The following is a 24,014-nucleotide window of genomic DNA, read 5'->3' on the forward strand; positions in this document are numbered from 1 at the left end:
GTTTTGAGATGAAATATCAAACAGAACAATAGGTTAAAAAATGTGGTTAAGAGAAATCAACCCATAAGGGTGCCTGTACTCAGGTTAAGCATTCACCTCTTTGATTTAGGCTCAGGTCATGATCTCACAGTTTGTGAGATTGAGCCTCACATTGCAGAGCCTGTTTGGGATTCTCTCTCTCTCCCTCTCTTTCTGTCCCTCCCCTGTTTGTGCTCTCTCTCTTTTTTTCTCTCTCTCTCTCCCTCAAAATAAATGAATAAACTTAAAAAAAGAGAAATAAAGAAAAATCAACCCATGAAGAGAATACTGTGTGCAGCTGTGCATTTGAGTTCACTCAGAGGAAAATGACCCTTTTTCATTTGTGATTAATACTGTTCCTTTCTTTTCTTTCTTCAAATTTTTATTTAAATTACAGTTAGTTAACATGTAGTGTAATATTAGTTTCAGGTATAGAATTTAGTGTTTCATCACTTATATACAACACCCAGTGCTCATCACAACAAATGCCCTCCTTAATACCCATCACCCACCTACCCTCATCCCCTGCCCACCTCCCCTCCAGCAACCCTCAGTTTGTTCTCTATAGTTAAGAATCTGTTTCCTGGTTTGCCTCTCTTTTTTCCCCCTACTAAATTCCACATATGAGTGGAATCGTATGGTATTTGTCTTTCTCTGACTGACTTGTTTCACTTAGCATAATACTCTCTAGCTCTATCCACATCATTGCAAATGATAAGATTTCATTCTTTATGATGGTAATATTCCACTGTGTGTGTATATACATATACATATACATATACATATATATGTATATATATATATATATATATATATATATATATATATATATATATATATACATACACACACACACACTACCTCTTCTTTATCCATTCATCAGTCAATGGATATTTGGGCTCTTTCCGTAATTTGGCTCTTATCGATAATGCTGCTATACACATTGGGGTGCATGTGCCCCTTTGAATCTGTATTTTTGTATCCTTCGGATAAATACCTAGTAGTGCAATTGCTGGGTTGTAGAGTAGTTCTATTTTTAACTTCTTGAGGAACCCCGATGCTATTTTCCAGAGTGGCTATACCAGTTTGCATTTCCACCAACAGTGTAAGAGAGTTCCCCTTTCTCTTCATCCTCACCAACATCTGTTGTTTCCTGAGTTGTTAGTTTTAGCCATTCTGACTGATGTGAAATGATATCTCATTGTAGTTTTGATTTAATACAGTCCTTTTTTAATGGAGAGAATTTTTTTTGTATATTACCCAATCTTTCCCAAATATCATCTGTTTACAATTATGATCAGCAAAAGAAAACCACCAGATGGTTGATTTCATTATGAAAGCAATGATAATGGATGTTTGCCCTATGGAATTTGTGGTGGGATTTACCCTGACTCAGAGTCTCCTCATGACCATAGAAGAAAGTAAAACTCAGCTAATATCACCAAGAATACCTGCCTAGAAGAAAATTTTGATCTTCAGCCGTTTCTTTTATTTTTAAGATTTTAAAAAATTTAAATCCAAGTTAGTTAACATATAGTTAATAATGGTTTCAGGAGAAGAATTTAGCGATTCATCATTTACATATAACACCCAGGGCTCATCCCAACAAGTGCCCTCCTTAATGCTCAGCACCCATTTAGCCCATCCCCCCACCAATATCCCTCCAGTAACCTTCAATTTGTTCTCTGTATCTAGGAGTCTCTATGGTTTGGCTCCCTCTGTTTTTATCTTATTTTTTCTTCCCTTCCTCTATGTTCATCTGTTTTGTTTCTTAAATTCCACATATGAGTGAAATCACATGTTTGTCTTTCTCTGACTGACTTATTTTGCTTAGCATAATATACTCTAGTTCCATCCATGTTGTTGCAAATGGCAAGACTTCATTCTTTTTGATCGCCAAGTAGTGGTCTATCGTATGTATATACCACATCTTTATCCATTCATCAGCCGATAGACATTTGTTCTAGCCACTGTTTCTAAAACTTTCTCTCCTGAGTAGGATAGACAGAGTTGAAAGCAAAAACAAAAACCCAATAGTTTTAAGTTTGTTTAGTTGGTTGAAAGAACACGGATTTTGAGAAAATTTTCGGGATCTAGAGCTAGACATATATGTTTAAGACTTGACATCAAAGGCACAATCCATAAAAGGAAAAGCTTGTAAATTTAACCTCACCAAAATTAAATGTTTTAGTTCTGTCAAAGATTCTAGTAAGAGGATAAAAAGAGAAGATACGGAAGAGGGATATATTTGCAAGCATATATCTGACAGAGAACTATTATCACGAATATATAAAGAACTCTCAAATCTCAACAGTTAAAGAAAATAAAGGGGCACCTGGGTGACTCAGTCGGTTAAGTGTCCAACTTTGACTCAGGTCATGATCTTACGGTTCGTGGGTTCAAGACCCACGTCAGGCTCTTTGCTAACAACTCAGAGCCTGGAGCCTGTTTCAGATTCTGTCTGCTGCTCCCCTGCGCACTCTCTCTCTCTCTCTCAAACATAACATAAAACATTAAAAAAAATTTTTTTAAAGAAAAGAACAGTAAGTTAGAAAAAAGACATGAACAAACATGTTACTGAAGAGGGCAGGCAGATGACAAATAAACACATGAAAAGATATTCAATATCATTAGGGAAACACAATTAAAACCACAATGAAATAACACTGCAAATCTCTCAGAATGGCTAAAATAAAAAAATAGTGACAGTACCAAATGCTGGCAATGATATAGAAAAACTGAATCACTCAAAAATCACTGCTGGGAATGTAAAATGTTACAATTTCTCTGGTAGAGTTTTCAGTTACTTAGCAATTGCACTCTGGAACATACATCTCCGAGCAAGGAAAATTTATTCTCACACAAAAACTATACACAAATCTTCATAGCAGCTCTATTTATAATAGCCCAAAACTGGAAACAACCCCAATATCCTTCAGTAGGTTAATGATTAAACTGCATATGTCTGGATACCATATGTTTTCACTCTTATCTGGATCCTGAGAAACTTAATAGAAGACCATGGGGGAGGGGAAGGAGAAAAAAAAAGGGAGGGAGCCAAACATAAGAGACTCTTAAAAAATGAGAACAATCTGAGGGTTGATGGGGTGGGAGGGAGGGAAGGGTGGGTGATATTGAGGAGGGCACCTGTTGGGATGAGCACTGGGTGTTGTATGGAAACCAGTTTGGCAATAAATTTCATATTAAAAAATAAATAAACTGCATATGTCTGTCCACATCATGGAATACTATTCAGTAATAAAGAAGGAATGAACTACAGGCACATGCAACAACCTAGGTGAATTTCAAGGAAATTATACTGAGTCATGGACTATATTGTTCCATTTACATAATATTAATTAAATGAAATAATTTTAGTGTTAGAGAGTAGATTATTTGTTGCCAATGTTTAAAGATGAAAATGAAGTTTAAGGAGGGAGATGGATGTAATTAGAAAAAGACATGAGAGGTCTTTACGGTGAAACCGTTCTATATCTTGACTGTGATAGGTGACTACACAAGCCTACACATGTAATAAAGTTGTATATAACTAAACACACATACACACACACACATACATACACACACAAATGAGAAAAAGTAAAACTGGGAAAATCTAAATAAAACCAATAGATTATATGAGTATCAATAATAGTTGAGATTTTATACTATAGTCATAAAATGTTGCCATTGAGGGAAACTGAATAAAAGATACACAGTATTTCTCTGCATTTTTATAACTTCATGTGAGTCTACAATTAAAATCAAAATTAAATTTTAGTTTTTTAAAAAAGATAAAGAGGGCCCCTGGGTGGCTCAGTTAGTTAAGCATCTGACTTCAGTGTATCCTTAATACATATTGTTTTGGGGCATCGTATGTGCATTCTATTCCTACCTACATGAATTTCCCCCACCAATAGAGCCACTCAACATACCAAGGGATTCCCAAGATTCAAACTGGGCCCACTAGAAGTATATGTGTTAAATGCATATTTTGTCCCACATCAGTTCAGATTGATGAAAATTAAGTTATAGTCAAGCAGTTTAGGCTCAATATGTAGAAGCAAAAAATTGATCAAATATCCCTAATCTCTGTACATTTGTATTCTCTTTGGATGAATGAGTCATCCACACCCAACACAGCCCAAATCCACCTTTCTTCCCCACCTCCTTCCACTACTTCTGTATCCAGATATCTATTTTAGCTCTTCTGCATCTGAACTACCCTCCAGAAACTTTTCTTCAATTCTCTTCATTCCCAAAAGCATCTACATTCTTCCTTTCCAGGAAGCATTCATTTGATTGAGACTTCTGCCAGCTTTATAGCAACTAAAGCTTCATAAAATCCTGGGCATAAAGGTAAAAAGGAAGACCAAGGCTGCAAAATATTCAGTTTCTGAACTTACTAAAGATTTAGGAACTCTATCATCTACATAGTCCGAAAGAGACGGAGAGAAAGAGAAACAGAGAGAGAGAGAGAGAGAGAGAGAGAGAGAGAGGAAGGAAGGAAGGAAGGAAGGAAGGAAGGAAGGAAGGAAGGAAGGAAGGAAGGAAGGAAGGAAAGTGTACATATATTTTAACATGGTGTGGAGAATATGTTTATAATCTGATTCACTCAGACTTTTATTGTTGTTGCTTTTGTTATTTAGATGAAACCTACAATTTCACCCAAAACTCAATGAAGATTCTGCTATATACTAAAGGTAGTAAAATAAATACTTTTTAAAAAGGAGTCCAGATAAGCCTAACAGAGGTTCATAGTGTCTGATGAAGTGATGGGCTTCACTAATTAATGGTGAAATTACTTGTCTTGGGTCTGGATTTATTTGTTCGGATGTATGCTCCATGGTGTAGTGCTGTATCCCCAGTGCCAAATGCAGGGCCCAGTACATTATAGATGCTCATTTAAATGTTTCTTACATCAATATGTGCAAAAGGAAAAAAGCAATGGGAGTGGCCACCATCCAGAGCAGCAGATGTGTGTGGGAAGTGGGGAAATGGGGGATGAAGGCAGTAGAATTCTATGTCAGGAGCTGGTAACAGAGCTTCAGAGAATGTGTCTGTACTCCCATGGACTATTCTCTGAGCTCTGGCGAGAGGGGCAACAGACAAATGTGACAGAAACTCGGGGGCACAAGCAGCTGTTCTTTTCCTTAGAGAAGAACAAAAAGAGCAACATATCCTCTGATTAGTAAAGAGGGAGGTGGCAGGAGAGAGTAGTGTGCTGCCAGTGAGATGTCTGGTTCTTGAGCACAGCAAGATCTTTCTGGAGACTCCCAGAAATTCTTTTTTTTTTTAAGTTTATCTATTTATTTGAAGAGAGAAAAGGAGGGAAGGAGAGAATCCCAAGCAAGTTCTGTGCTGTCAGTGCAGAGCCTGACCTGGAGCTTGATCTTATGAACCCTGAGATCATATCTGAGCCAAAATCAAGAGTTAGATACTTAACCAACTGAGCTACCCAGGTCCCCCTCCCAGAAATTCTTGGGGGAATTTCATAAGACCTGAATTCTTACATTAGTTAGTGGAAGTACAAGCAGGTGAAAATTATCTATTTTAATATATCATTAATAGTTTTTAAATCTTAGAATTAGAGGTCTTCTAGTGCAGCCACCCCTATCTGTGGTGAAATAGCTTTTCAGACGTTTCATTCAGCTTCTCAGATATTTGTAGCCATGGTCACTTGAAGGAAGAGCCGTCTCCAGCACCACAGATTATCAATGTCATGGATCCAACAAAAGTATTTTCCCCAGGCTCTGTTAAATGGGCACCATCACCTGGAAAGCCACAAACTTTTCAAAATGTTATAAACAAGCAAAACAAAAATTGCTTTTAATTCACAAAATATTAAATTCCTGTAGGGATAAGTATTATATTTAAGAAGTGTACAATACTCTTCTTATCCACTAGACATCAATTAACTTTGAAGGGAGACAAATCTTCTAGTCACATTGTTATTAGAGGACTAGAACAAACAGTATTTTGAAGCCCCTACATTTGTTCAACAAAAGTTCTGTGAATTTTAATTACAATCGTTATAAAATCCTTATGCGATTTTTTTTTTACATTTATTTATTTTTGGGACAGAGAGAGACAGAGCATGAACGGGGGAGGGGCAGAGAGAGAGGGAGACACAGAATCGGAAACAGGCTCCAGGCTCTGAGCCATCAGCCCAGAGCCTGACGCGGGGCTCGAACTCACGGGCCGCGAGATCGTGACCTGGCTGAAGTCGGACGCTTAACCGACTGCGCCACCCAGGCGCCCCCTTATGTGATTTTTAAGTACAGAAGAAACTATTAAAAAGAAAGAAAACCCCAGAAAAGAAAGAAAATGGAATGGAGATAGAACTCACAAGAGAAATTTTAAACGCTAAACCAGGCAGTTCATGGAAACAGCCACCAGGCTGTGCTGGTGATTCAATGATGTCATTTAAACAAGCAAAAAAAAAAAAAAAAAAAAAAAAAAAAAAAAAAAAAAAAAGAATTTTACTTATAATTTATATTTTACATTTTTCTTAGGCCCCTAAATGTATTGCCATGGATTTTACATAACTCTACATAAAAATTTCAACTCATTATTAAAACACATAAACTTTTAAAAAAGATGTTCTTGAGAGAAAAATTTAAACAGGTTGAATATATTCAATTTTTAAAACTTACTGGGCACTTACAATGTCGTGTGATGAGGAGAGAATGGATAAGACATGGAGATCACACTATAAATAAAATACACAAATATAAACAAAATGTTTCAGTAGAATGTTAGCTGCAAGCATCATTTTCGTTATTTTGTTTACTGCTCGATCCCCAACACCTAGAATATAATGCAAGTACAAAAAGAAATAGCTGTTGAGTAAATGAAAGATTTAATGAATCAATGATTATATAACAGATATTTGTAAAAAGTGCTATGGATATAAAAATTAGTTATTGTATTCTCTAGTTTTAAATGCTTACCAATATAAGGTAAGCATATGGTCCAATTTTATTCCTGTAAAACAGTGTTTTAACTATCTTAAGAGCATTTGATGAAAATTTAAATTTTGCAAATTCCTAAGATATACCACAAAGGGATAGCCTCATTTGCTATTCTCTAGAATAAATGGTGTCAAGAAGATAAATTCTATCTTTTGTGTAATTGCACCAGAATATTTTATATCACTAAATTGCATTACAAAGTTATTTGTCCTTATTTTAATTTTAATATACAAAATTATATGGCAATAAATCTTTTTTTTAACCAAACACAATGTCCCTGAAAATTCTGACACATTCCCAGACTGAAGTTGATCTACCCCTAATCTTGTGAGAGTTGTTGAAAATGAACCAAGGTTAAATGTTGCATTGTAACTGCTTTCTTCATCTGGTTCTGGAGACAAACTTTTTAAAGATATGTGCGAGTGACCATTTTTGAATCTAAACCAACACAGACTGTATCTCACTTACAGGATAAGTGTCTACCCTCTCTTCCATGTTAATTTGCAACCATTTCTCCAGATTGTCACTTTCTCTTCTCCTCTCATGTTTCTATATATATATTTCATATTCCTATTTCTTTCCATTTCTTCCTAGAAAGCAATGTGTATTAGTGCAAAAAAGCACTGGCGTTAGAGCCAGATAAAGTAGGGTTTAAAAATAGGATCTGCCAAAAATCATGATTACCTCCATAGATGCAGAAAAAGCATTTGGCAAAATACAACATCCATTTATGATTAAAACTTTCAACGTGGTAGATAGAGAGGGAATGTACCTCAAAATAATAAAGTCCATAGATGACACACCCACAGCTAGCATCATACTCAACGGTGAAAAGCTGAAAGCTTTTCCTCTAAGATCACAAAGAAGACAGGATTCCCACACTGACCACTTTTATTCACATAGAATTGGAAGTCCTAGCCAAATCAATCAGGAAAGAAAAAGAAAATACATTCAAATCAGAATGGAAGAAGTAAGGGGTGCCTGGGTGGCTCAGTTGGTTAAGAATCTGACTTCAGCTCAGGTCATGATCTTGCCATCCATGAGTTCGAGCCCCACGTCTGACTCTGTGCTGACAGCAGCTTAGAGCCTGGAGCCGGCTTCAGATTCTGTGTCTCCCTGTCTCTCTGCCCCTCCTCTGCTTGAGCCACCTCTCTCTCTCTCTCTCTCTCCCTCTCTCTCTCTCTCTCTCTCTCTCTCTCTCTCAAAAATAAATACTATTTTATTTAAAAATAAAATAGTAAAAAATTTTGAATAAAAAACAGAAAGGAAGAAGTCAAACTGTCACTATTTGCTGATGATATAATACTATACATAGAAAAGCCTAAACACTCCACACACACACACACACACACACACACACACACACACACACACACACACTGTAAGCATTAATAAATGAGTTCAGTAAAGTTGTAGGATACAAAGTCAATATACAGAAATAAGTTGTGTTTCTATACACTAATAACTAAGTATCAGAAAGAGAAATTAAGAAAACAATGCCATTTGCAATTGCATCAAAAAAGAATGAAAGACCTAGAAATAAATTTAACCAGGAGATAAAAGACACTGAAAACTGTAAGACATTGATGAAAGAAATTGAAGAAGACACAAATAAATAGAAAGATATTCCATGCTCATGTAATGGAAGAATTAATATAGTCAAAATGTTCATAATTCCCAAATATATCTAAATATTTAATGCATTTCCTGTCAAAATTTGAATGGCATTTTTCACAGATTCAGAACAAACATTCTAAAATTTGTATGGAACCGCAAAAGATCCCAAGTAGCCAAGGCAATCTCGAGAAAGATTAATAAGCCAGAGACATCATGTTCTGTGAATTTAAATAGTATTACAAAGCTATAGTAATGGAACTAGTAGGATATTGGGTTAAAAACAGACACAGTGATCAGTGTGTACAATGGGCAAAGGACAGTCTCTTCAATAATTGGTGTTGGGAAAACTGGACAACAACATGGAAAAGAATGCAACTGAACCACTGTCTTCTACCATGCACACAAATTAACTCAAAATGCACAGAAGGTTTGAAATCATAAACTCCTAGAATAAAACGTGGGCAGTAAGCTCTTGACTTCAGTCTTGGTGACAATTTTGGGGGCTTGACAGCAAAAGCAAAGCAACAAAAGCAAAAATAAACAAGTGGGACTACATCAAACTTAAAAACTTCTGCCCAGCAAAGAAAATGATCAACAAAATGAAAGGACAGCCTACTGAATGGGAGAAAATATTTGCAAATCATCTATCTGATAAGGGATTAATATCCAAAATATATAAAGAACTTGGGGTGCCTAGGTGGCTCTGTTTGTTGAGCATCTAATTCTTGATTTTGGCTTAGGTCATGATTGTGGGGTTGTGGGATCAAGACCCATATTGGGCTCCATGCTAAGCATGGAGCCTGCTTAAGATTCTCTCTCTCTCCCTCTGCCCCTCCCCCCCACCAGCACACCCTCTCTCTCTCTAAAACAAAACAAAACAAAAAAGAACCCTACAACTCAGTAGCAAAAAAAAAAAAAAAAAAAAAATCAGACAAAAAGGGGGCAGAGGATCTGACTGAATAGACATTTACGAAAGAAGACATACAGATGGCCAACTGGCATATGAAAAGATGCCTAACATCACTAATCATGAGGGAGATGCAAATCAACGTTTTTATTTATTTTTGGGACAGAGAGAGACAGAGCATGAACAGGGGAGGGGCAGAGAGAGAGGGAAACACAGAATCAGAAACAGGCTCCAGGCTCCGAGCCATCAGCCCAGAGCCTGACGCGGGGCTCGAACTCACAGACCGCGAGATCGTGACCTGGCTGAAGCCGGACGCTTAACCGACTGCGCCACCCAGGCGCCCCAAGGGAGATGCAAATCAAAACTCTGGTGAAATATCACCTCACACCTGTTAGGATGGCTATTACCAAAAAGACAAGATAACAAGTGTTGGCAAGGATATGGAGAAGAGGGAACCCTTGTGCAGTGTTGGTGGGAATGTAAATTGATGCAGCCACTGTGGAAAACAGCATGGAGGTTCCTCAAAAAATTACGAATAGAACTACCATAAGATCCAGGAATTGTACTTCTGGATATTTATTCAAAGAAAACAGAAACACTTACTTGAAAAGATATATGAACTTGAATGTTCATTGCAGTATTATTTACAATAGCCAAGATATGGAAACAATCTATATGTCCATCAACAGATGAATGAATTTTAAAAATGTGATGGTTTTATATATATACACACACCATGGAATAAATATACAGAATATATATATCATATAACATGATATATATCATATTTTACATGGATATATATACACACATATATATGTATATATACATACGCGCACACACGTATATCTACCTTGGAATGTTATTCAGCCATAAAAAAGAATGAAATCTTGCCATTGATGACAACATAGATAGATCCTGAGGGCATTATATAAAGTGAAATAAGTCAAAGAGAGAGAGACAAATACCATATAATCACACTTATATGTGATATCTTAAAAAAAAATTCACAGATACAGACAGAGAACATATTAGTGGTAGCCAGAAGTGAGAGGAAGTTGGGCAATGTGAGTAAAGGAGTTGAAAGGTACAAACTTCCAGTTACAAAATAGATAAGCCATGAGGATATAATGTACAGCATGGTGACTGTAGTTAATAATAGGGTATTGCATATTTTAAACTTGCTGAGAGAGTTGTTAATCTTAAAAGTTCTTATTATAAGAAAAAAATTCTGTAACTATATATGGTGACAGCTGTTAACTAGACTTATTGTGGTGGTCATTTCGTAACACACACAGATACTGAATCATGGTGTACACCTGAAAATAATATAATATATGTCAGTTACACCTCAACTTAAAAAAATAATATCTGCCACATTCTGGTGATGTTCAGGAGATTTCTTTAACTCTGAAACAGTTTATTCCTCTGTAAAAGATGATAGTCAAGGGAATACACATTATTTCTACCTTCTAAGAGGCTAAAGACAAATGGGAGTTGCGTAGAAAGGTATTCAGTCATTCCTAGGAAGTTCCTTTGCCACATCTGTTTCCTTTATGGAAGAGGAAAAAAGGATCTTTGTATGTGCTAGGGAGCTATATTTGCACAGTTAAGAAAACAAAGAAATTTCATGCTATAGACAGCCCTTGGTCCTTAACTAAAGACAATATGCTTTGTTTTTTGCTCTTACAATTATGGGTCCCAGAATTTTTGTCCAAAACTTAGATAGCTAGAATATAAAAGGAACTATATATACAAATGAACAGGACAACGAAAATATCACATTTTACCTAATATAGCATGAGTTACTCAGGGCCAGGAAAGAAATTTGACAAATGTAATGTCTCTGTGAATTTTGTCCAAAGAGGGCAGGCAGTTTGATAAACATTATATGTTGCTAGAAATAAAAGCAAATGGACGGGTGCCTGGATGTCTCAGTCAGTTAAGCATCCCACTGTTGGTTTTGGCTCAGGTCATGATCTCACTGTTCGTGAGATGGAGCCCCATGTCGGGCTCTGCACTGACAGCACGGAGCCTGCTTGGGAGTCTCTCTCTCCCTCTCTCTCTCTGCCCCGCCCCCGCTCACTCGTGTGTGTGTGTGTGTGTGTGTGTGTGTGTGTGTGTGTGTGTGTACACGTACATGCGCAAGCATGCACATGCTCTCTGAAAATAAACTTAAAAAAACAAAACCAAAAAACACTGGCAAACCCCTTGCTTAAAAAAAACGAATAGGGGTTTAGTTCTAGCTTAGAAGAGAGAGAGAAAGAGATCCAAACTTCAAATTGGCTCTATCAAGTCCTATTTTATAAGGTGAATTTAATCAAGATTGTATGATGAATTTTCACTGTGGAGATGATCATATGATTTTTCTCCCCACTCAATTAATAAATTACATTCGATTTCCTAATGTTGAACCATCCATGCAGTCGTGGACTAAATCCTACTTAGATGAGTTAATGATGGTTTTGTTTGTTTGTTTTTTCTGCTGCTAAAATATCTAAAATTTTGTTTAGGATTTTTAAATTGATATTCATAAGTAAGGTTGGTCTGTAGTTTCCTTTTTTGTATGCTATCTTGCCAGATTTTGGCATCAATGTTACGCTTATCACATAAAAATAATTTTGGAGCTTTTCTTCTTTTTCTAGGCTGAGGATCCGCTTAAATAGTACAGGAAGTATTTGTTCTTAGGACGAATTCTTCTGTGAAACCATTTGGGTTTGGGAATTTTTGTAACTCTTTGACAACTTTCTGTATTTATCCTATGGAATTGGACTCTAGACTGTCTATAATGTTTCAGCATTAGTCTTATTAAATTAGATTTTCCTCAAAAATGGTCTAGTTCATCCAGGCTTCTTAATTCATTTGAATAGAGCTGAAACAAAGTAGTTTATTTGGTGGGGAAGGTTATTTCCTCTATTTCTATCTCCCCTTCTTTCTTAACTTTTGTATTTGTTCTCCCTCCCTTTTTTTCTGAATTAGAACAGATAGAAGTTGATCTGTTCTATCAGTTTTGCAAAGAATCCACTATTTATTCATTCTGCTATTGTGTTTTCTAATTCAATAATTACTGATTTTAACTATATTAATTGCTACCCTGTATTTTATCTAATTTTATTATGCTTGTTTTCCTGGCACGTTAAGGCTTAATTCATTTATTTTCATTGTTCTGTTTATTGATACAGTATTTAAGGTTATGAGCTATTTTTCTGCTTTAGCTGTACACATATCCCATAAGTTGTAAAGTGTTGAGTTTTCATATTCCTCTTCTGGAAAGTTTATAATTTTGCATGTTTCTTTCACCTACAAGTAGCTTTAAGAGAGTTTTTAATAGCCAGCTTGTAGAGGACTTTTGTGTTCTGGTTATGTAATTAAGTTTGGTTTTATTGCACAGTGATCAGAAAACATTATCTGTACTATATCCAATGTATGAAATTTATTGAGGTTTGCTTTTGTGACCTAATATCCATTCAGTTTATGTGACTGTCTTGCCCTTTTCACAGTAGGCTGTATTTCTAATTTCTAGGACACAAAACTGCATACACACACACACACACATTAAATTTATATATATCATTGAAATGATGTATATATAAATTAGATTTATCTAACTGATTATCTTATTTAGACATAAGATTCTCTATCTTTTCTCTTTCTCTTTTCCCGTAAACTTGTTTTGCCATAGACTGACAAAGGTAATTTAAAGTTTCCTTCCACAATATGTTTTTTCTTCTTATAGCTCCTGATATTTTACTATTTGTTGAATGGAAGGTAACAACCATTACATACACATTGTTAATTTTACCCTATAACATTATAAAGTATTCTTACTTAACAGTTTTTGGCCTGATTTCCATTCTAGCTGATACCCATATTGTTTATTTGTTTATTTGTTTGCATTTACTTGGTACATCTTTGGCGGCCACCATTTTATTTTCAACCTTTTTGAATCATTTGGTTCAGATGTGCTTTTTGTATGCAACATGGACTTGTGGTTTGCTTTATGATTCAGCCTGAGTCTTTTTCTTTTTTTTTTTAATGTTTATTTTGAGAGAGAGAGACAAAAAGTGCAAGCAAGGGAGGGGCAGAGAGAAAAGGAGAGAATCCCAAGCAGGTTCCATGCTGTCAATGTGGAGCCTGACATGGGGCTCAATCCCACAAACTGTGAGATCACAACTTGAGCCGAAATCAAGAATTGGACACTTAAGGGGCGCCTGGGTGGCGCAGTCGGTTAAGCCTCCGACTTCAGCCAGGTCACGATCTCGCGGTCCGTGAGTTCCAGCCCCACGTCTGGCTCTGGGCTGATGGCTCAGAGCCTGGAGCCTGTTTCCGATTCTGTGTCTCCCTCTCTCTCTGCCCCTCCCCCGTTCATGCTCTGTCTCTCTCTGTCCCAAAAATAAATAAAAAACGTTGAAAAAAAAAAATAAAGAATTGGACACTTAACCGACTGAGCCACCCAAGCGCCCCAGCCTGAGTCTTTTTCAATTAATAGAGAGGTTAAGATATTTACATTTATTTATATATTATATATTTGCTTTAATTCTATCATAATATTTTTTATGGCTTTTTATCTTATATTTACAATATTTTAATCATTCACTAGATGGTTTGCTTTCCTTTCTCTTCATGTTTGTGAAATTCTGATACTTAAAAAGATTTCTTTTTTGTATTGGTACATGCTTTATAATTAAAACTTTATATAAAACTCTTACTATATTAGTTCCCTTGTATGATTTAATGATGCAATTTCCTCTTCCTATCCCCTCTCCTCCCTCTTCTCTACCATCCAGTTTTAGCCAATAATAAATCCTTCCTTAATGTTGACTTTACACTGTTGAAGATACTTACTCTTTTTCTTTTTCTTTGTCAGCTTGTAGATACTCTTGTCCCACTTCCAAGGAGATGTCAAGTTGTTCTAATTAGGAAAATGTTCTAATTTAGGATTCTCAATTTCAGAAAGCTGTATCAATTAATCCCACCTCAGTTTAGTTATCAATTAAGGCATGTGGTTGTGCATGTTAATGCAAACAAAAGACAGTTTCAAGTCTAATGATCCCATAAAGTGACATCTTGAACTCTTCACCTGTAACTTAGTAAGAATTTAGGGAACATCTGTTGAACCCATCAATGGTTGGGCAAATCCTATAAGATAAGCAAGGCTTCTTACTTTTCTGTGATATTATGGATTCCTTAGCCTAATTTTCCTTGTCAGATTTCTCTGTTAGCTTTCAGTGAGTCCCTCTCTCTGTGACCCTATTTGAGTTGCATTTTGTATATTCTTAGGAACTTTGTTCTTGGTATGGTTTTGAAGGGTAGCAGAATATGCTACTCCAAAATATGCCACTTTGGCATAAGGATTATTTTGAGCTGAAGGCAATTTTAAGAAAAAGTAGATACAAGAAAAACTCTGTGCCTTCCCCCTATTTACCTAAAAACAAGATATACATTTATAAAGTTGTTCCCCCTCCCCTCCCTACCTCCTTCTGGATGAAACTGTAGACACTTAGCCCAGAGACTTCACCAGCAGAATTACATAACAAACCTTACTAGCCCTTATCTTCCATTAGTTTCCCCTCATAGTTTGCCACCCCTAGAAGTTCAAAGGACTTTTTTTTTTATCTTGCCACTTCTCTACAAATTATTTTTCCTTTGTTAAGATACTGCTTAAGCCCAAGTTGTAACCACCCTTTGGAGTTACTCATCACTGAGTACTCCCTTAGGAATGCAGGATGCATGTGTTAACATACTTCTGTTTGTTTTTCTCTTGTTAGTCTGTCTTTTGTCATTCCAATTTTTAGGGCCCATCAAGGAATCTAAGGTAGATAGAGAGAATTTTGTTCTTCCCCTACAGTTTCCAATAACCCACCACAGATCAAGGGGGGAGCATCTCGAAGCATAAGAAAATGAGACCTTTGTTTACCAGAAGTATCTTATGCTAAAAGTGCAAAGATAACCATCATGTGGGAGATTCAGATATGTTAATCACTCACTCCCCCTCCCCTGTGAGATCTAACTGGTGAGAAAGTACAAGGAGCCAAAAAAGCGTCACAATACCATTACACCTTTATTAATAGCAAAGCTGATTAGGGAAATATGTCAGGACTCAAACTTCCCTCCCAAAACCTGGAATCTAACTTCACCCAGCAAAGAACAGGAGGAGGAGGACTTGAAAATGAAATAGCACAGATCTGGCTTGTTCTTGTCAAGACTTTGTCTTAATTCAGTACAAACAGGTCAGTGATCAAGACAATCTGGGTACAGCTCCATCAATGACCAACTTGTCTCTTTTCCGGTCTTATCTGTCAGATTAATCTGTCTTCCTCTCATAGAGTACAGCAAGCAAGAGAGCAAAAATGGGGTGGAAAGTGCTAAGTTCTTAACTGTTCTCTCCTGGCAAGTGGAACCAACTCTGTTCTTTGGTAAAGATTGCTGATTGCCTACCCAATAGCCATCTCCTCCTTGAAAGTAACAAAATCCTGATTTTTTTTCCAAGATGGTAATGTTCTGAAGCTAAATACCAAGTTGCCCCATCTCCCTTGTAAGTAGGCATGGCCAGTAAGATGTCAGTGGAAGTCACTCATTAGATAGGTAAAGCACCCTCTTCCTTTCTTTGTCCTGTGTCTTCTTGCTGCTTGGAATGTGGACACGGGAGCTCTAGCAGCCATATGGAACCCATGATGCATCCGCGAGAATGTAGCCACGACTAAGACATAAGAAGGAAGAGAGAGAGTCTGAGTCCTTGATGACTCACACTGCCATATCAGCCTTGGACTGCCTACTTCTAGATGCCTTTTATGTTAGAGAAAAACAAACCCTCATAAGTTTAAGCTACTGCAGTCAGACACATGTCATTAGCAGCTGAGGCAATTAGTAAATGATTTATTTCATTTATGGAAGTGTGAAGGAAGGGAGGGTGATAGGTTTCTCTATCTAACACATGGGATGAGGGCCAGCAATGAGCCATAATCACAGTTATCTTCCCATATGCTCCACAGAATACAGAGAAACACCTGTCCCGGCCCTCCAAACTCTACCCAGAGTTCTTCTTGGACTCTCACTCCTGACACTTGATGTCTATCACTTATCTCAGTACCCCCCACCTATTTAGAATGTAGGAGAATGTGCAGATATCAAGAACAGTTTATTCTTTCTTATACTCCAAAAGTATTTTACCACCTAATCATTACATAATTCTATTTGGACATCAATGTTGATAATAGTTTTATATTTTTAACTTAAAACTGATTATAGATTATAATCATAGACCAAGACCAGAGTTATGGACTTAAGAGTCACCGTAAAAATGCATGGTTGTTGAAGCCAGAGGAGATGGAGAGATGCCTGAGGAAGATCCAAGAAGAGAAGTGAACTCAGGTCTGAACCCAGAGGAATCCCAGCTTTAACAATGCTTCCTAAAGGGGAAAACTTCCTTTCCTGAAAATGAAAATGTCATGATAAGATCAGGTGACAGGGTTTTGGTATTGTGGCAGAGGGATTCACCTGAGGACACTGGACACAGAGTATCAAATTAGGTCTCTCCGTTACTGTAAAGCAAAAGCCCCAAACCTATTCCTGTCTGTTGACCACTGAGAACCTACAATTCCTCAACAGCGACCTTAAAAGGACAGGAAAGATGACTTATCCTTGGTTTCGGAGAGGAGTGAAGGTCTTTGGAATTTACAAAATGTTGTCTTTCCTGTAGGAGCAATAAATGTGTCTTATCTGACTATTGTAAGAACCAGGAAAGTACCTCTGAGTTTTGTCATTTCAGATCTTTAACGGGACTGCTTTCCAAAAGATCCAAGCCAGTATCTCCATAAGTCAAACTTATGTTTTCACCTCTGCTCACCCCAGTGCCATATGTAATGAGTGTAAGGAAGGATATTTTGTGGAATTAATGCATTTATTTCATAAGTATTCCTTTTCATTCATTCATTCACTCATATCCTTATGGTTCTGATTTATTCCTTGTTCCTACTCATTTATACCAATGGTACTTTTTCTTTGTATCATAGCATACTTGCTCTTATCTCTCCCTATTCTCTACTCTTTCCTAATATCCCCAAGATCCCCACATATCCAGACACAGACAGTCCTCCAGAGGGTAGAAGTCAGCTAGGCCCAAAGGACCAACAAGCAGTTGTTCAGTATGGCATTAATACAATTCCAATGAGTTTAATGTAGGTAAGGTACCTTAAAAGTGCCCAAACATATAGTATATACTCAGTAAATGTTAAGTATGATTATCATAATCTAGGTATAATCCAAATATTTAACAGATTTTTCTACCTTCTTTTGAGATCTCCTCACGTTAGCATATTTGGAGAAAATAAGGTTTGTCTTCTGTCTCCTCCTTAGTCAGTTCCATGCTGCAGGTCCTTCCCCATTCTGTTCTCAACTCCATCACAGTCTGGCATGCTTCTGGCCAAAGCCTGGAACACTTGAACTACCTTTCTTCGCAGTATGATGCTGCTGCTTCCACATGAGTGTCAGCAGAGAAGTAAATGTCAAGAAGGACTAACTTCTTACTGCCTTGTTTCTCATACCAATACAAACTGAGCAACTATCCAATTTTATGGACGAGGTAAAGAAATACAGGCAAAGAAAAATACATCAACTCAGTACTTTATATTACTCTCTCCATATCCAAAAAAAAGTACCAAATACTCTTCACAGAGAGTCTTCTCAAGGGTACCCCAAGTTCTAGCCTCTACTCAGCCCCATTCTTCTAGCCACACTGAGTCTCCATCTGCCCATCTTTGCACATGGGTTGGTCTGGTCCTGGGTTCACCTTCCTGCCTACACTCAAGGAAGTTTATAAGGGTATATTCCTTGAAATCTGAACTATTCAATATAGCATAGCAGAATCTTCAGCAGAGCAGTACAAAGTGGACTTTGGCACTCAAAATCTGGATCCATTTCAAGATTCCCTGCAAGCAGAAAGTGTAATATGACTCCTCTTTCTTCCTGATTCTCTAATAGTTAACTGTAACACACACACATACATATATTAATACATACATATTCTTAGAGACAGTAAAATCTAAATCGACTTTAAAGAATAAAAGAATTTTCCTAAATGCCCCATAACGTACACAGTATCTTCAGGGAAGTATAGAGGAGAGGTAGCAGTTAACAATCATATAAATCTGTGAAATTTCTTCTTTGTTCTTGCTTTCAGCCTTAGCATACAGAGCCCAAGAAATTGGCCCAATTACAAAACCGCCTACACCATGGTTACCATTCCAAGCCCTAAGTGTTCTGAAACTTGGAAATGAAAGATTTTAGTTTTGATTTATCTTTACATTTCAAACCATGTAAAGAACTCTTGTGCAAGGGCTTCTCTTGTGTGTACAAGTACGTACATTAAAGAGATGATTTATGATCTCCCTGGGCAAGCAACTTCTCAATGAGCTGGGAGACTATCTTACTTATGGCTCCAAGGTATCTACATTGGTCTTTGGTAAAGCTGCTCCCATACCTGAAGAAAACATAAGTTCACTGTCCTGGACCTTCATACCATCACCTGCTCCATCCCCCAGCCAGAAATGTTGTTTGGAAAATCCATTTAGCCTACCAAGAAAAGAATGGAAGGCATGGGGCCACATCTTATTCATCTATCTCTTGGGCCCCGTATAGAGTCTAGTAAACAGTAGACACTTAATAGATGCTAAATTGCATGCAATGAACCAATTTAAATCTTACAAAATAGCATAATCTTCAAGAAGTGTATAAGCAAGAGACTTGTGGTTAACTGGAAAGAAGACCTAGTTGAGAAAAAAGATGAAAAGTTCTGCACCTGTAAATAAAAAGATACTTAAGTATGATGCTTACCAGTAATTAATTTATACAAACAGAACCATCAGGAGAGCACTGTTCTCAGGGTTTTACCCAGAGCAAGTTTCACATCCTTATTCCTCAAACTGTAGATCAAAGGATTAAGCATGGGAACCACATTGGTGTAAAAGACTGAGGCAAATTTACTCTGGTCCATAGATGCAGGAAAAGAGCTTGTTAAATAGGTGAATGCCCCTGACCCAAAAAACAAAGCAACAGCAATTATGTGGGAGCCACATGTGCTGATGGCTTTGGATCTACCCTCAGCAGAAGGAATATGGAGGATATTAGAGAGAATCAAGGCATAAGAAATGAAAATGCTAATACTGGATATTGTGATGACCACTCCCACAACAATAAAAAACACTAGCTCATTGACATGGGTGCTGGTGCAGGAGAGCTGCAGGAGAGGAAGAACTTCACACAGATAATGGTGGATGATGTTGGAATTACAGAAAGTCAGTCTCCATATGCTCCCAGTGTGGGCCATGGCTCCAGCAAACCCTATCACATATGAACCAAACATGAGCAGAGAACAGACCTGAGGGGACATGGTGACCGTGTACAGCAGAGGCTTGCAGATAGCCACATAGCGATCATAGGCCATTGATACCAACACATAGCACTCAGAATTGACAAAGAAACAGAAGAAAAAAAGTTGAGTCACGCATCCCACGTAAGAGATGACATTTTCTGACAGAAAATCATTCAGCATTTTGGGGGTAAATACAGAGGAATAACAGAGATCTATAAAAGACAAGTTGAAGAGAAAAAAGTACATGGGAGTGTGAAGGCTAGAATTTAGCCCAATTAAGGTAATCAAGCCCAAGTTGCCCACCACAGTAAACACATAGATCCCTAAGAACAGGATGAAGAGGGGAAGCTGGAGCTCTGGTTGTTCTGATAATCCCACTAGGATAAACTCAGTCACTGAGGAGCTGTTTCTCAGAGTCATTCTCTTCCAGGGAGCTGTCTGTGGAAACAATAAAACACATAGATTGATAATAGATATAAGCATAGCTGATGGAAGAAGGCTCTAGAAGATGAGCCAGTGCATGGGTGTCCTTCCTATTTACTTTACTTTCTTCTCTCATCCATGCACCGCCCCCCGCCCCCCACCCCCAGCCAAGCCACTGACAACATGCCTGTGACTATATCTGAGCTCCTCTGGGCTAGAGTGTGTTCTTGGGCACAAGAATTCTGTCCCTTCTTGAGAGATGAGGAGACAGAATTCCTGCATTTGCTGCCCAAGGACTAACAGAAGGACATCACAAGAGCCAGGAGTACAACCTGAGCCTACTGCCTCAGGCTCTGAGAGACAGGAGCTCTCATGTGACTCACTGTCTCCACCCATTCTCTGCCTCCCTCCCCTATAGAGAAAGCCAATAGTGTCCCCTACTGTCTCTGCACACCCTATTCTCTTCCTCTAAGCCCTCCACTCCATCTCACATCAAAGTCAGTGTTGAGAGCAGAGAAGAGACCAATATACCCTAGACCTCTTGGATGTGGGTTTAAAAGAAAACTATAAGGAAACATGGGATTCAGACATTCACCTTCCTTCTCCCTGGCCTCACTCAGTGCTGGGCTTTATGCAGCCTTTTTTCCATTAGCCCAAAGGAGAAAATGATGTTCATGCATAAAGGAGGCAGCCTCAAGCGTACTCTTCTTATTCCCTTAGTGTTGAGAATCAGACCTTTTACAGACCCCAGTCACCAAGGTGCTCTGGGAATAGACTAAGATTTCTGTTTGTGGATTTTCCCAGATGGTCTACATCAACTTCAGGAGCAAAAAAAAAATAGCAACTCTCATTTTTACCAGAACCCCAGCTGGCATATCACAGAGAAGTTTATGCTACTTGATGATCTCAGGGGCCTGCTTACAGACAATTTCCCTGGGAATTTCTCAGAGACTTGTCTATGAGGAAGGACTTGCACTGTCTTTGTTGACAACCTGGATAATGCTGCTTACCTGGCATCTTGGGACTCAATTGTTTTACTCAAATTTCCCCATTACCCCAGGGATTTCATACCATTCATGCTGAATGTGGGGGCTCATTTTTCCTCTCCTTCATTAAGTCTTGGTACTTAAGGTTGACTTTAAAGAAAAATGGCCTTGGGACACCTGGGTGGCTCGGTCAGTTTAGCATCTGACTTCAGCTCAGGTCATGATCTCACGGTTTGTGAGTTTGAGCCCCACATTAGGCTCTGTGCTGACAGCTCAGAGCCTGGAGACTGTTTCAGATTCTGTGTCTCCCTCTTTCTCTCTGCCCCTCCCCCACTCACACTCTGTCTCTTCCTCTCTCTCTCTCTCTCTCAAAAATAAACAGTAAAATAAATAAATAAATAAATAAATAAATAAATAAATAAATAAAGGAAAATGACCTCAAACTTATTTTAGCCACCATTTCCAGATCTTCAGCAGGAGTTTTGCTAATAGGACCAAACATTTTTAGATCAGAATTGTAGATGCTACAGAGAGCACCTCAGACAAAATGTTTCTAAGAGCCTGAGCTGTTCAGAACAGTGGAGACACCACACCACCACCACCACAAACACCACCTACCCTCAGCTCTATTAAGGGCCACAGGCAGGCCTTTGCTATATATAAGGAGATTAAAATATACCAACACATATGCAAGGAAGCACACACACACCTGCATAAAGTTACTCTATAGATGTGTGAAGGCTGAGATGTTACAGGAGATGTACCTGTTTTAGTCCTGTCATTCTCCAGATGACAAAGCTGCTTTCCATATGATCTGCTACATGAATATTCTAAGAAACATTCAAAGGCATGTAAGCAACTGCATTTGTAAGTTAACTGAGGCTGCCTAAAATAATCCCAGTTTTCCTGGAATAGTTCTGATTTACATCTATTATCCCTGTGTAATTATTAATAGCATACTCTCTCACTCTCAGAAGTGTCTGGATTTCGAGAGGAAATTATATGGTCACCCTACTAAAAAGAGCATAAGCAGCTGTTCAGGTCCTCTGGCCCCTACTGTCTCTTAGACCCATTGACCTCCATCCCCATTCTGGCTAAGGAAGTATCTGTCTTTCACCCTTCTTGCCCTGAAAGTTCTCCTTAACTGAACTTACTCCTTCTGACCAACCAATACTGTATCTCAATAGATTCAGGTTCAAAAATAGGAAGAACACTTGCTGCAAGTTGTTTCTGATTTATACCTAACCAAAATCTCCAAAGCAGAGAAATACAAACCTAAACTACCTGCCTAAAATAGGTGGAAGGGAAATAAGAGGGAAAAGAATCACACTGGTTGAAGGAATAAACATTAGTATAATTTTACCTTGTAACCATTGGTACAATGGAACAACATTGTTGAATATCATGGCATATAGTACAATAAATTGATTAGTAATATTTAACAAATTTGGACATAGACATACATTTTGACCCATCAATTCAACTGCTAGGTCCATACCCCATAAAAATAAGTATACATGTTTACCTAAAGACATGTCAAGAATTTTCATAACACCATTGTACATAATAATCAAGAACTGAAAACAACCCATATGTCAATCAACTGTTGACTGGGTAATAAATTGGTATTAATAAAATAGAATTCCATATAGCCATGAAGGCTAGTAGCATAGATAAAAGTCACAAACCTATTATGAAACAGAAGAAGCCAAGCACAAAAGAGTGCATACTTTATGATTTCATGTATATGAATTTCAAAACTAAGAAAATCACTCTGTGGTGTTAGAAGTCAGATAGCAGTTATTCATGCTTGGTCTCCAGCCTAGTGACTGGAGAGGGATATATATATGAAGGATGTCTCAGGGTTGCTGACAGTGTTCTGTTTTTCATAGGGATACTGGTTACACAGATGTGTTCAGTTGGTAAAAGTTCATCAAGCTGTATCCTTGCTACGCTTGAAATTAAACGTTGACTTAAAACATAAATGGAGAACAAAAACAAATTAATATTTTAGCAAATCATCCTGCCAAGCTACTTTAACACTAAATTTACTAAGCACCTTTGATCCATAATTCCCACTTGTAAAATGGGAATTTACTGACCTAACAACTCAGTATGGTGGCACATGCAAAAGGACCATCATTTTATATTTTTTATCCATCTTGTATCTCTTAAGATAAAACTCCCTTTATTTCTTATATAAAGGGAGGGATTCAAGAGGTAAAAGAATTGATGCATATGGTGCAACTACAGAGTACCTGACATTATGCTGGATGTTTTCTAATGTAACATAATATTTACAACAACTGTACAGTATACATGTATATGGAAGATGTTTTTGTTTTTTCCAAAGATGGCCATGCCAGTGCGCCTGCGCGCGCGCGCACGCCGCGCACACACACACACACACACACACACACACACACACCCCTTGCATCCCACATGTTCTTGGTACAATAGGACTGACATTCTTCAAATAAAGAGATGGGATTTATGTTCCCTACACTTGCATCTAGGCAAGGACTTAGGATTTTTCCAAAAGAGCATGGCAGAAGCAATGCTACGTGGCTTCCAAGATTCAGTCCTAACAGGGTACAGCTTTTACCTCTCTCTCTGTCTCTCTCCCCCTCCTTCCCTCCCTCCCTCCTTCCCTCCTTCCCTCCCTCTCTTTCCACTCCTGTTTCTCTTTTGGCATCTTCTAGACTTCAGGACAGTCATAT

At 37.8% G+C, this 24,014-nt stretch overlaps 1 protein-coding gene and 1 long non-coding RNA gene across 2 annotated transcripts; both read right to left on the reverse strand.

Annotated features, from left to right (window-relative positions):
• Positions 1 to 5,556: 5,556 nt before the first annotated feature.
• Positions 5,557 to 15,044, reverse strand: LOC109491865. Its single transcript, XR_002145422.3, has 3 exons — positions 14,362 to 15,044; positions 6,686 to 6,730; positions 5,557 to 5,792 (listed from the first exon to the last, which is right to left on the reverse strand). It is a non-coding gene; the product is annotated as an uncharacterized LOC109491865 (long non-coding RNA).
• Positions 15,045 to 15,558: 514 nt separating this feature from the next.
• LOC109491864 (olfactory receptor 8B4) lies at positions 15,559 to 21,534 on the reverse strand. The gene is made up of 2 exons (XM_045038472.1): positions 16,810 to 21,534; positions 15,559 to 16,216 (listed from the first exon to the last, which is right to left on the reverse strand). The coding sequence occupies exon 1, from the start codon at positions 20,366 to 20,368 to the stop codon at positions 19,376 to 19,378; it is 993 nt and encodes a 330-aa protein (XP_044894407.1). The 5' UTR covers positions 20,369 to 21,534; the 3' UTR covers positions 15,559 to 16,216; positions 16,810 to 19,375.
• Positions 21,535 to 24,014: the final 2,480 nt, after the last annotated feature.

Source organism: Felis catus, chromosome D1 (assembly GCF_018350175.1).
Source record: "Felis catus isolate Fca126 chromosome D1, F.catus_Fca126_mat1.0, whole genome shotgun sequence".
NCBI classification, from domain to species: domain Eukaryota; kingdom Metazoa; phylum Chordata; class Mammalia; order Carnivora; family Felidae; genus Felis; species Felis catus.

Bases quoted from the DNA above. Each gene is read 5' to 3' on its own strand.
- LOC109491864 (XM_045038472.1), bottom strand. From the start codon at position 20,368: ATGCTTATATCTATTATCAATCTATGTGTTTTATTGTTTCCACAGACA.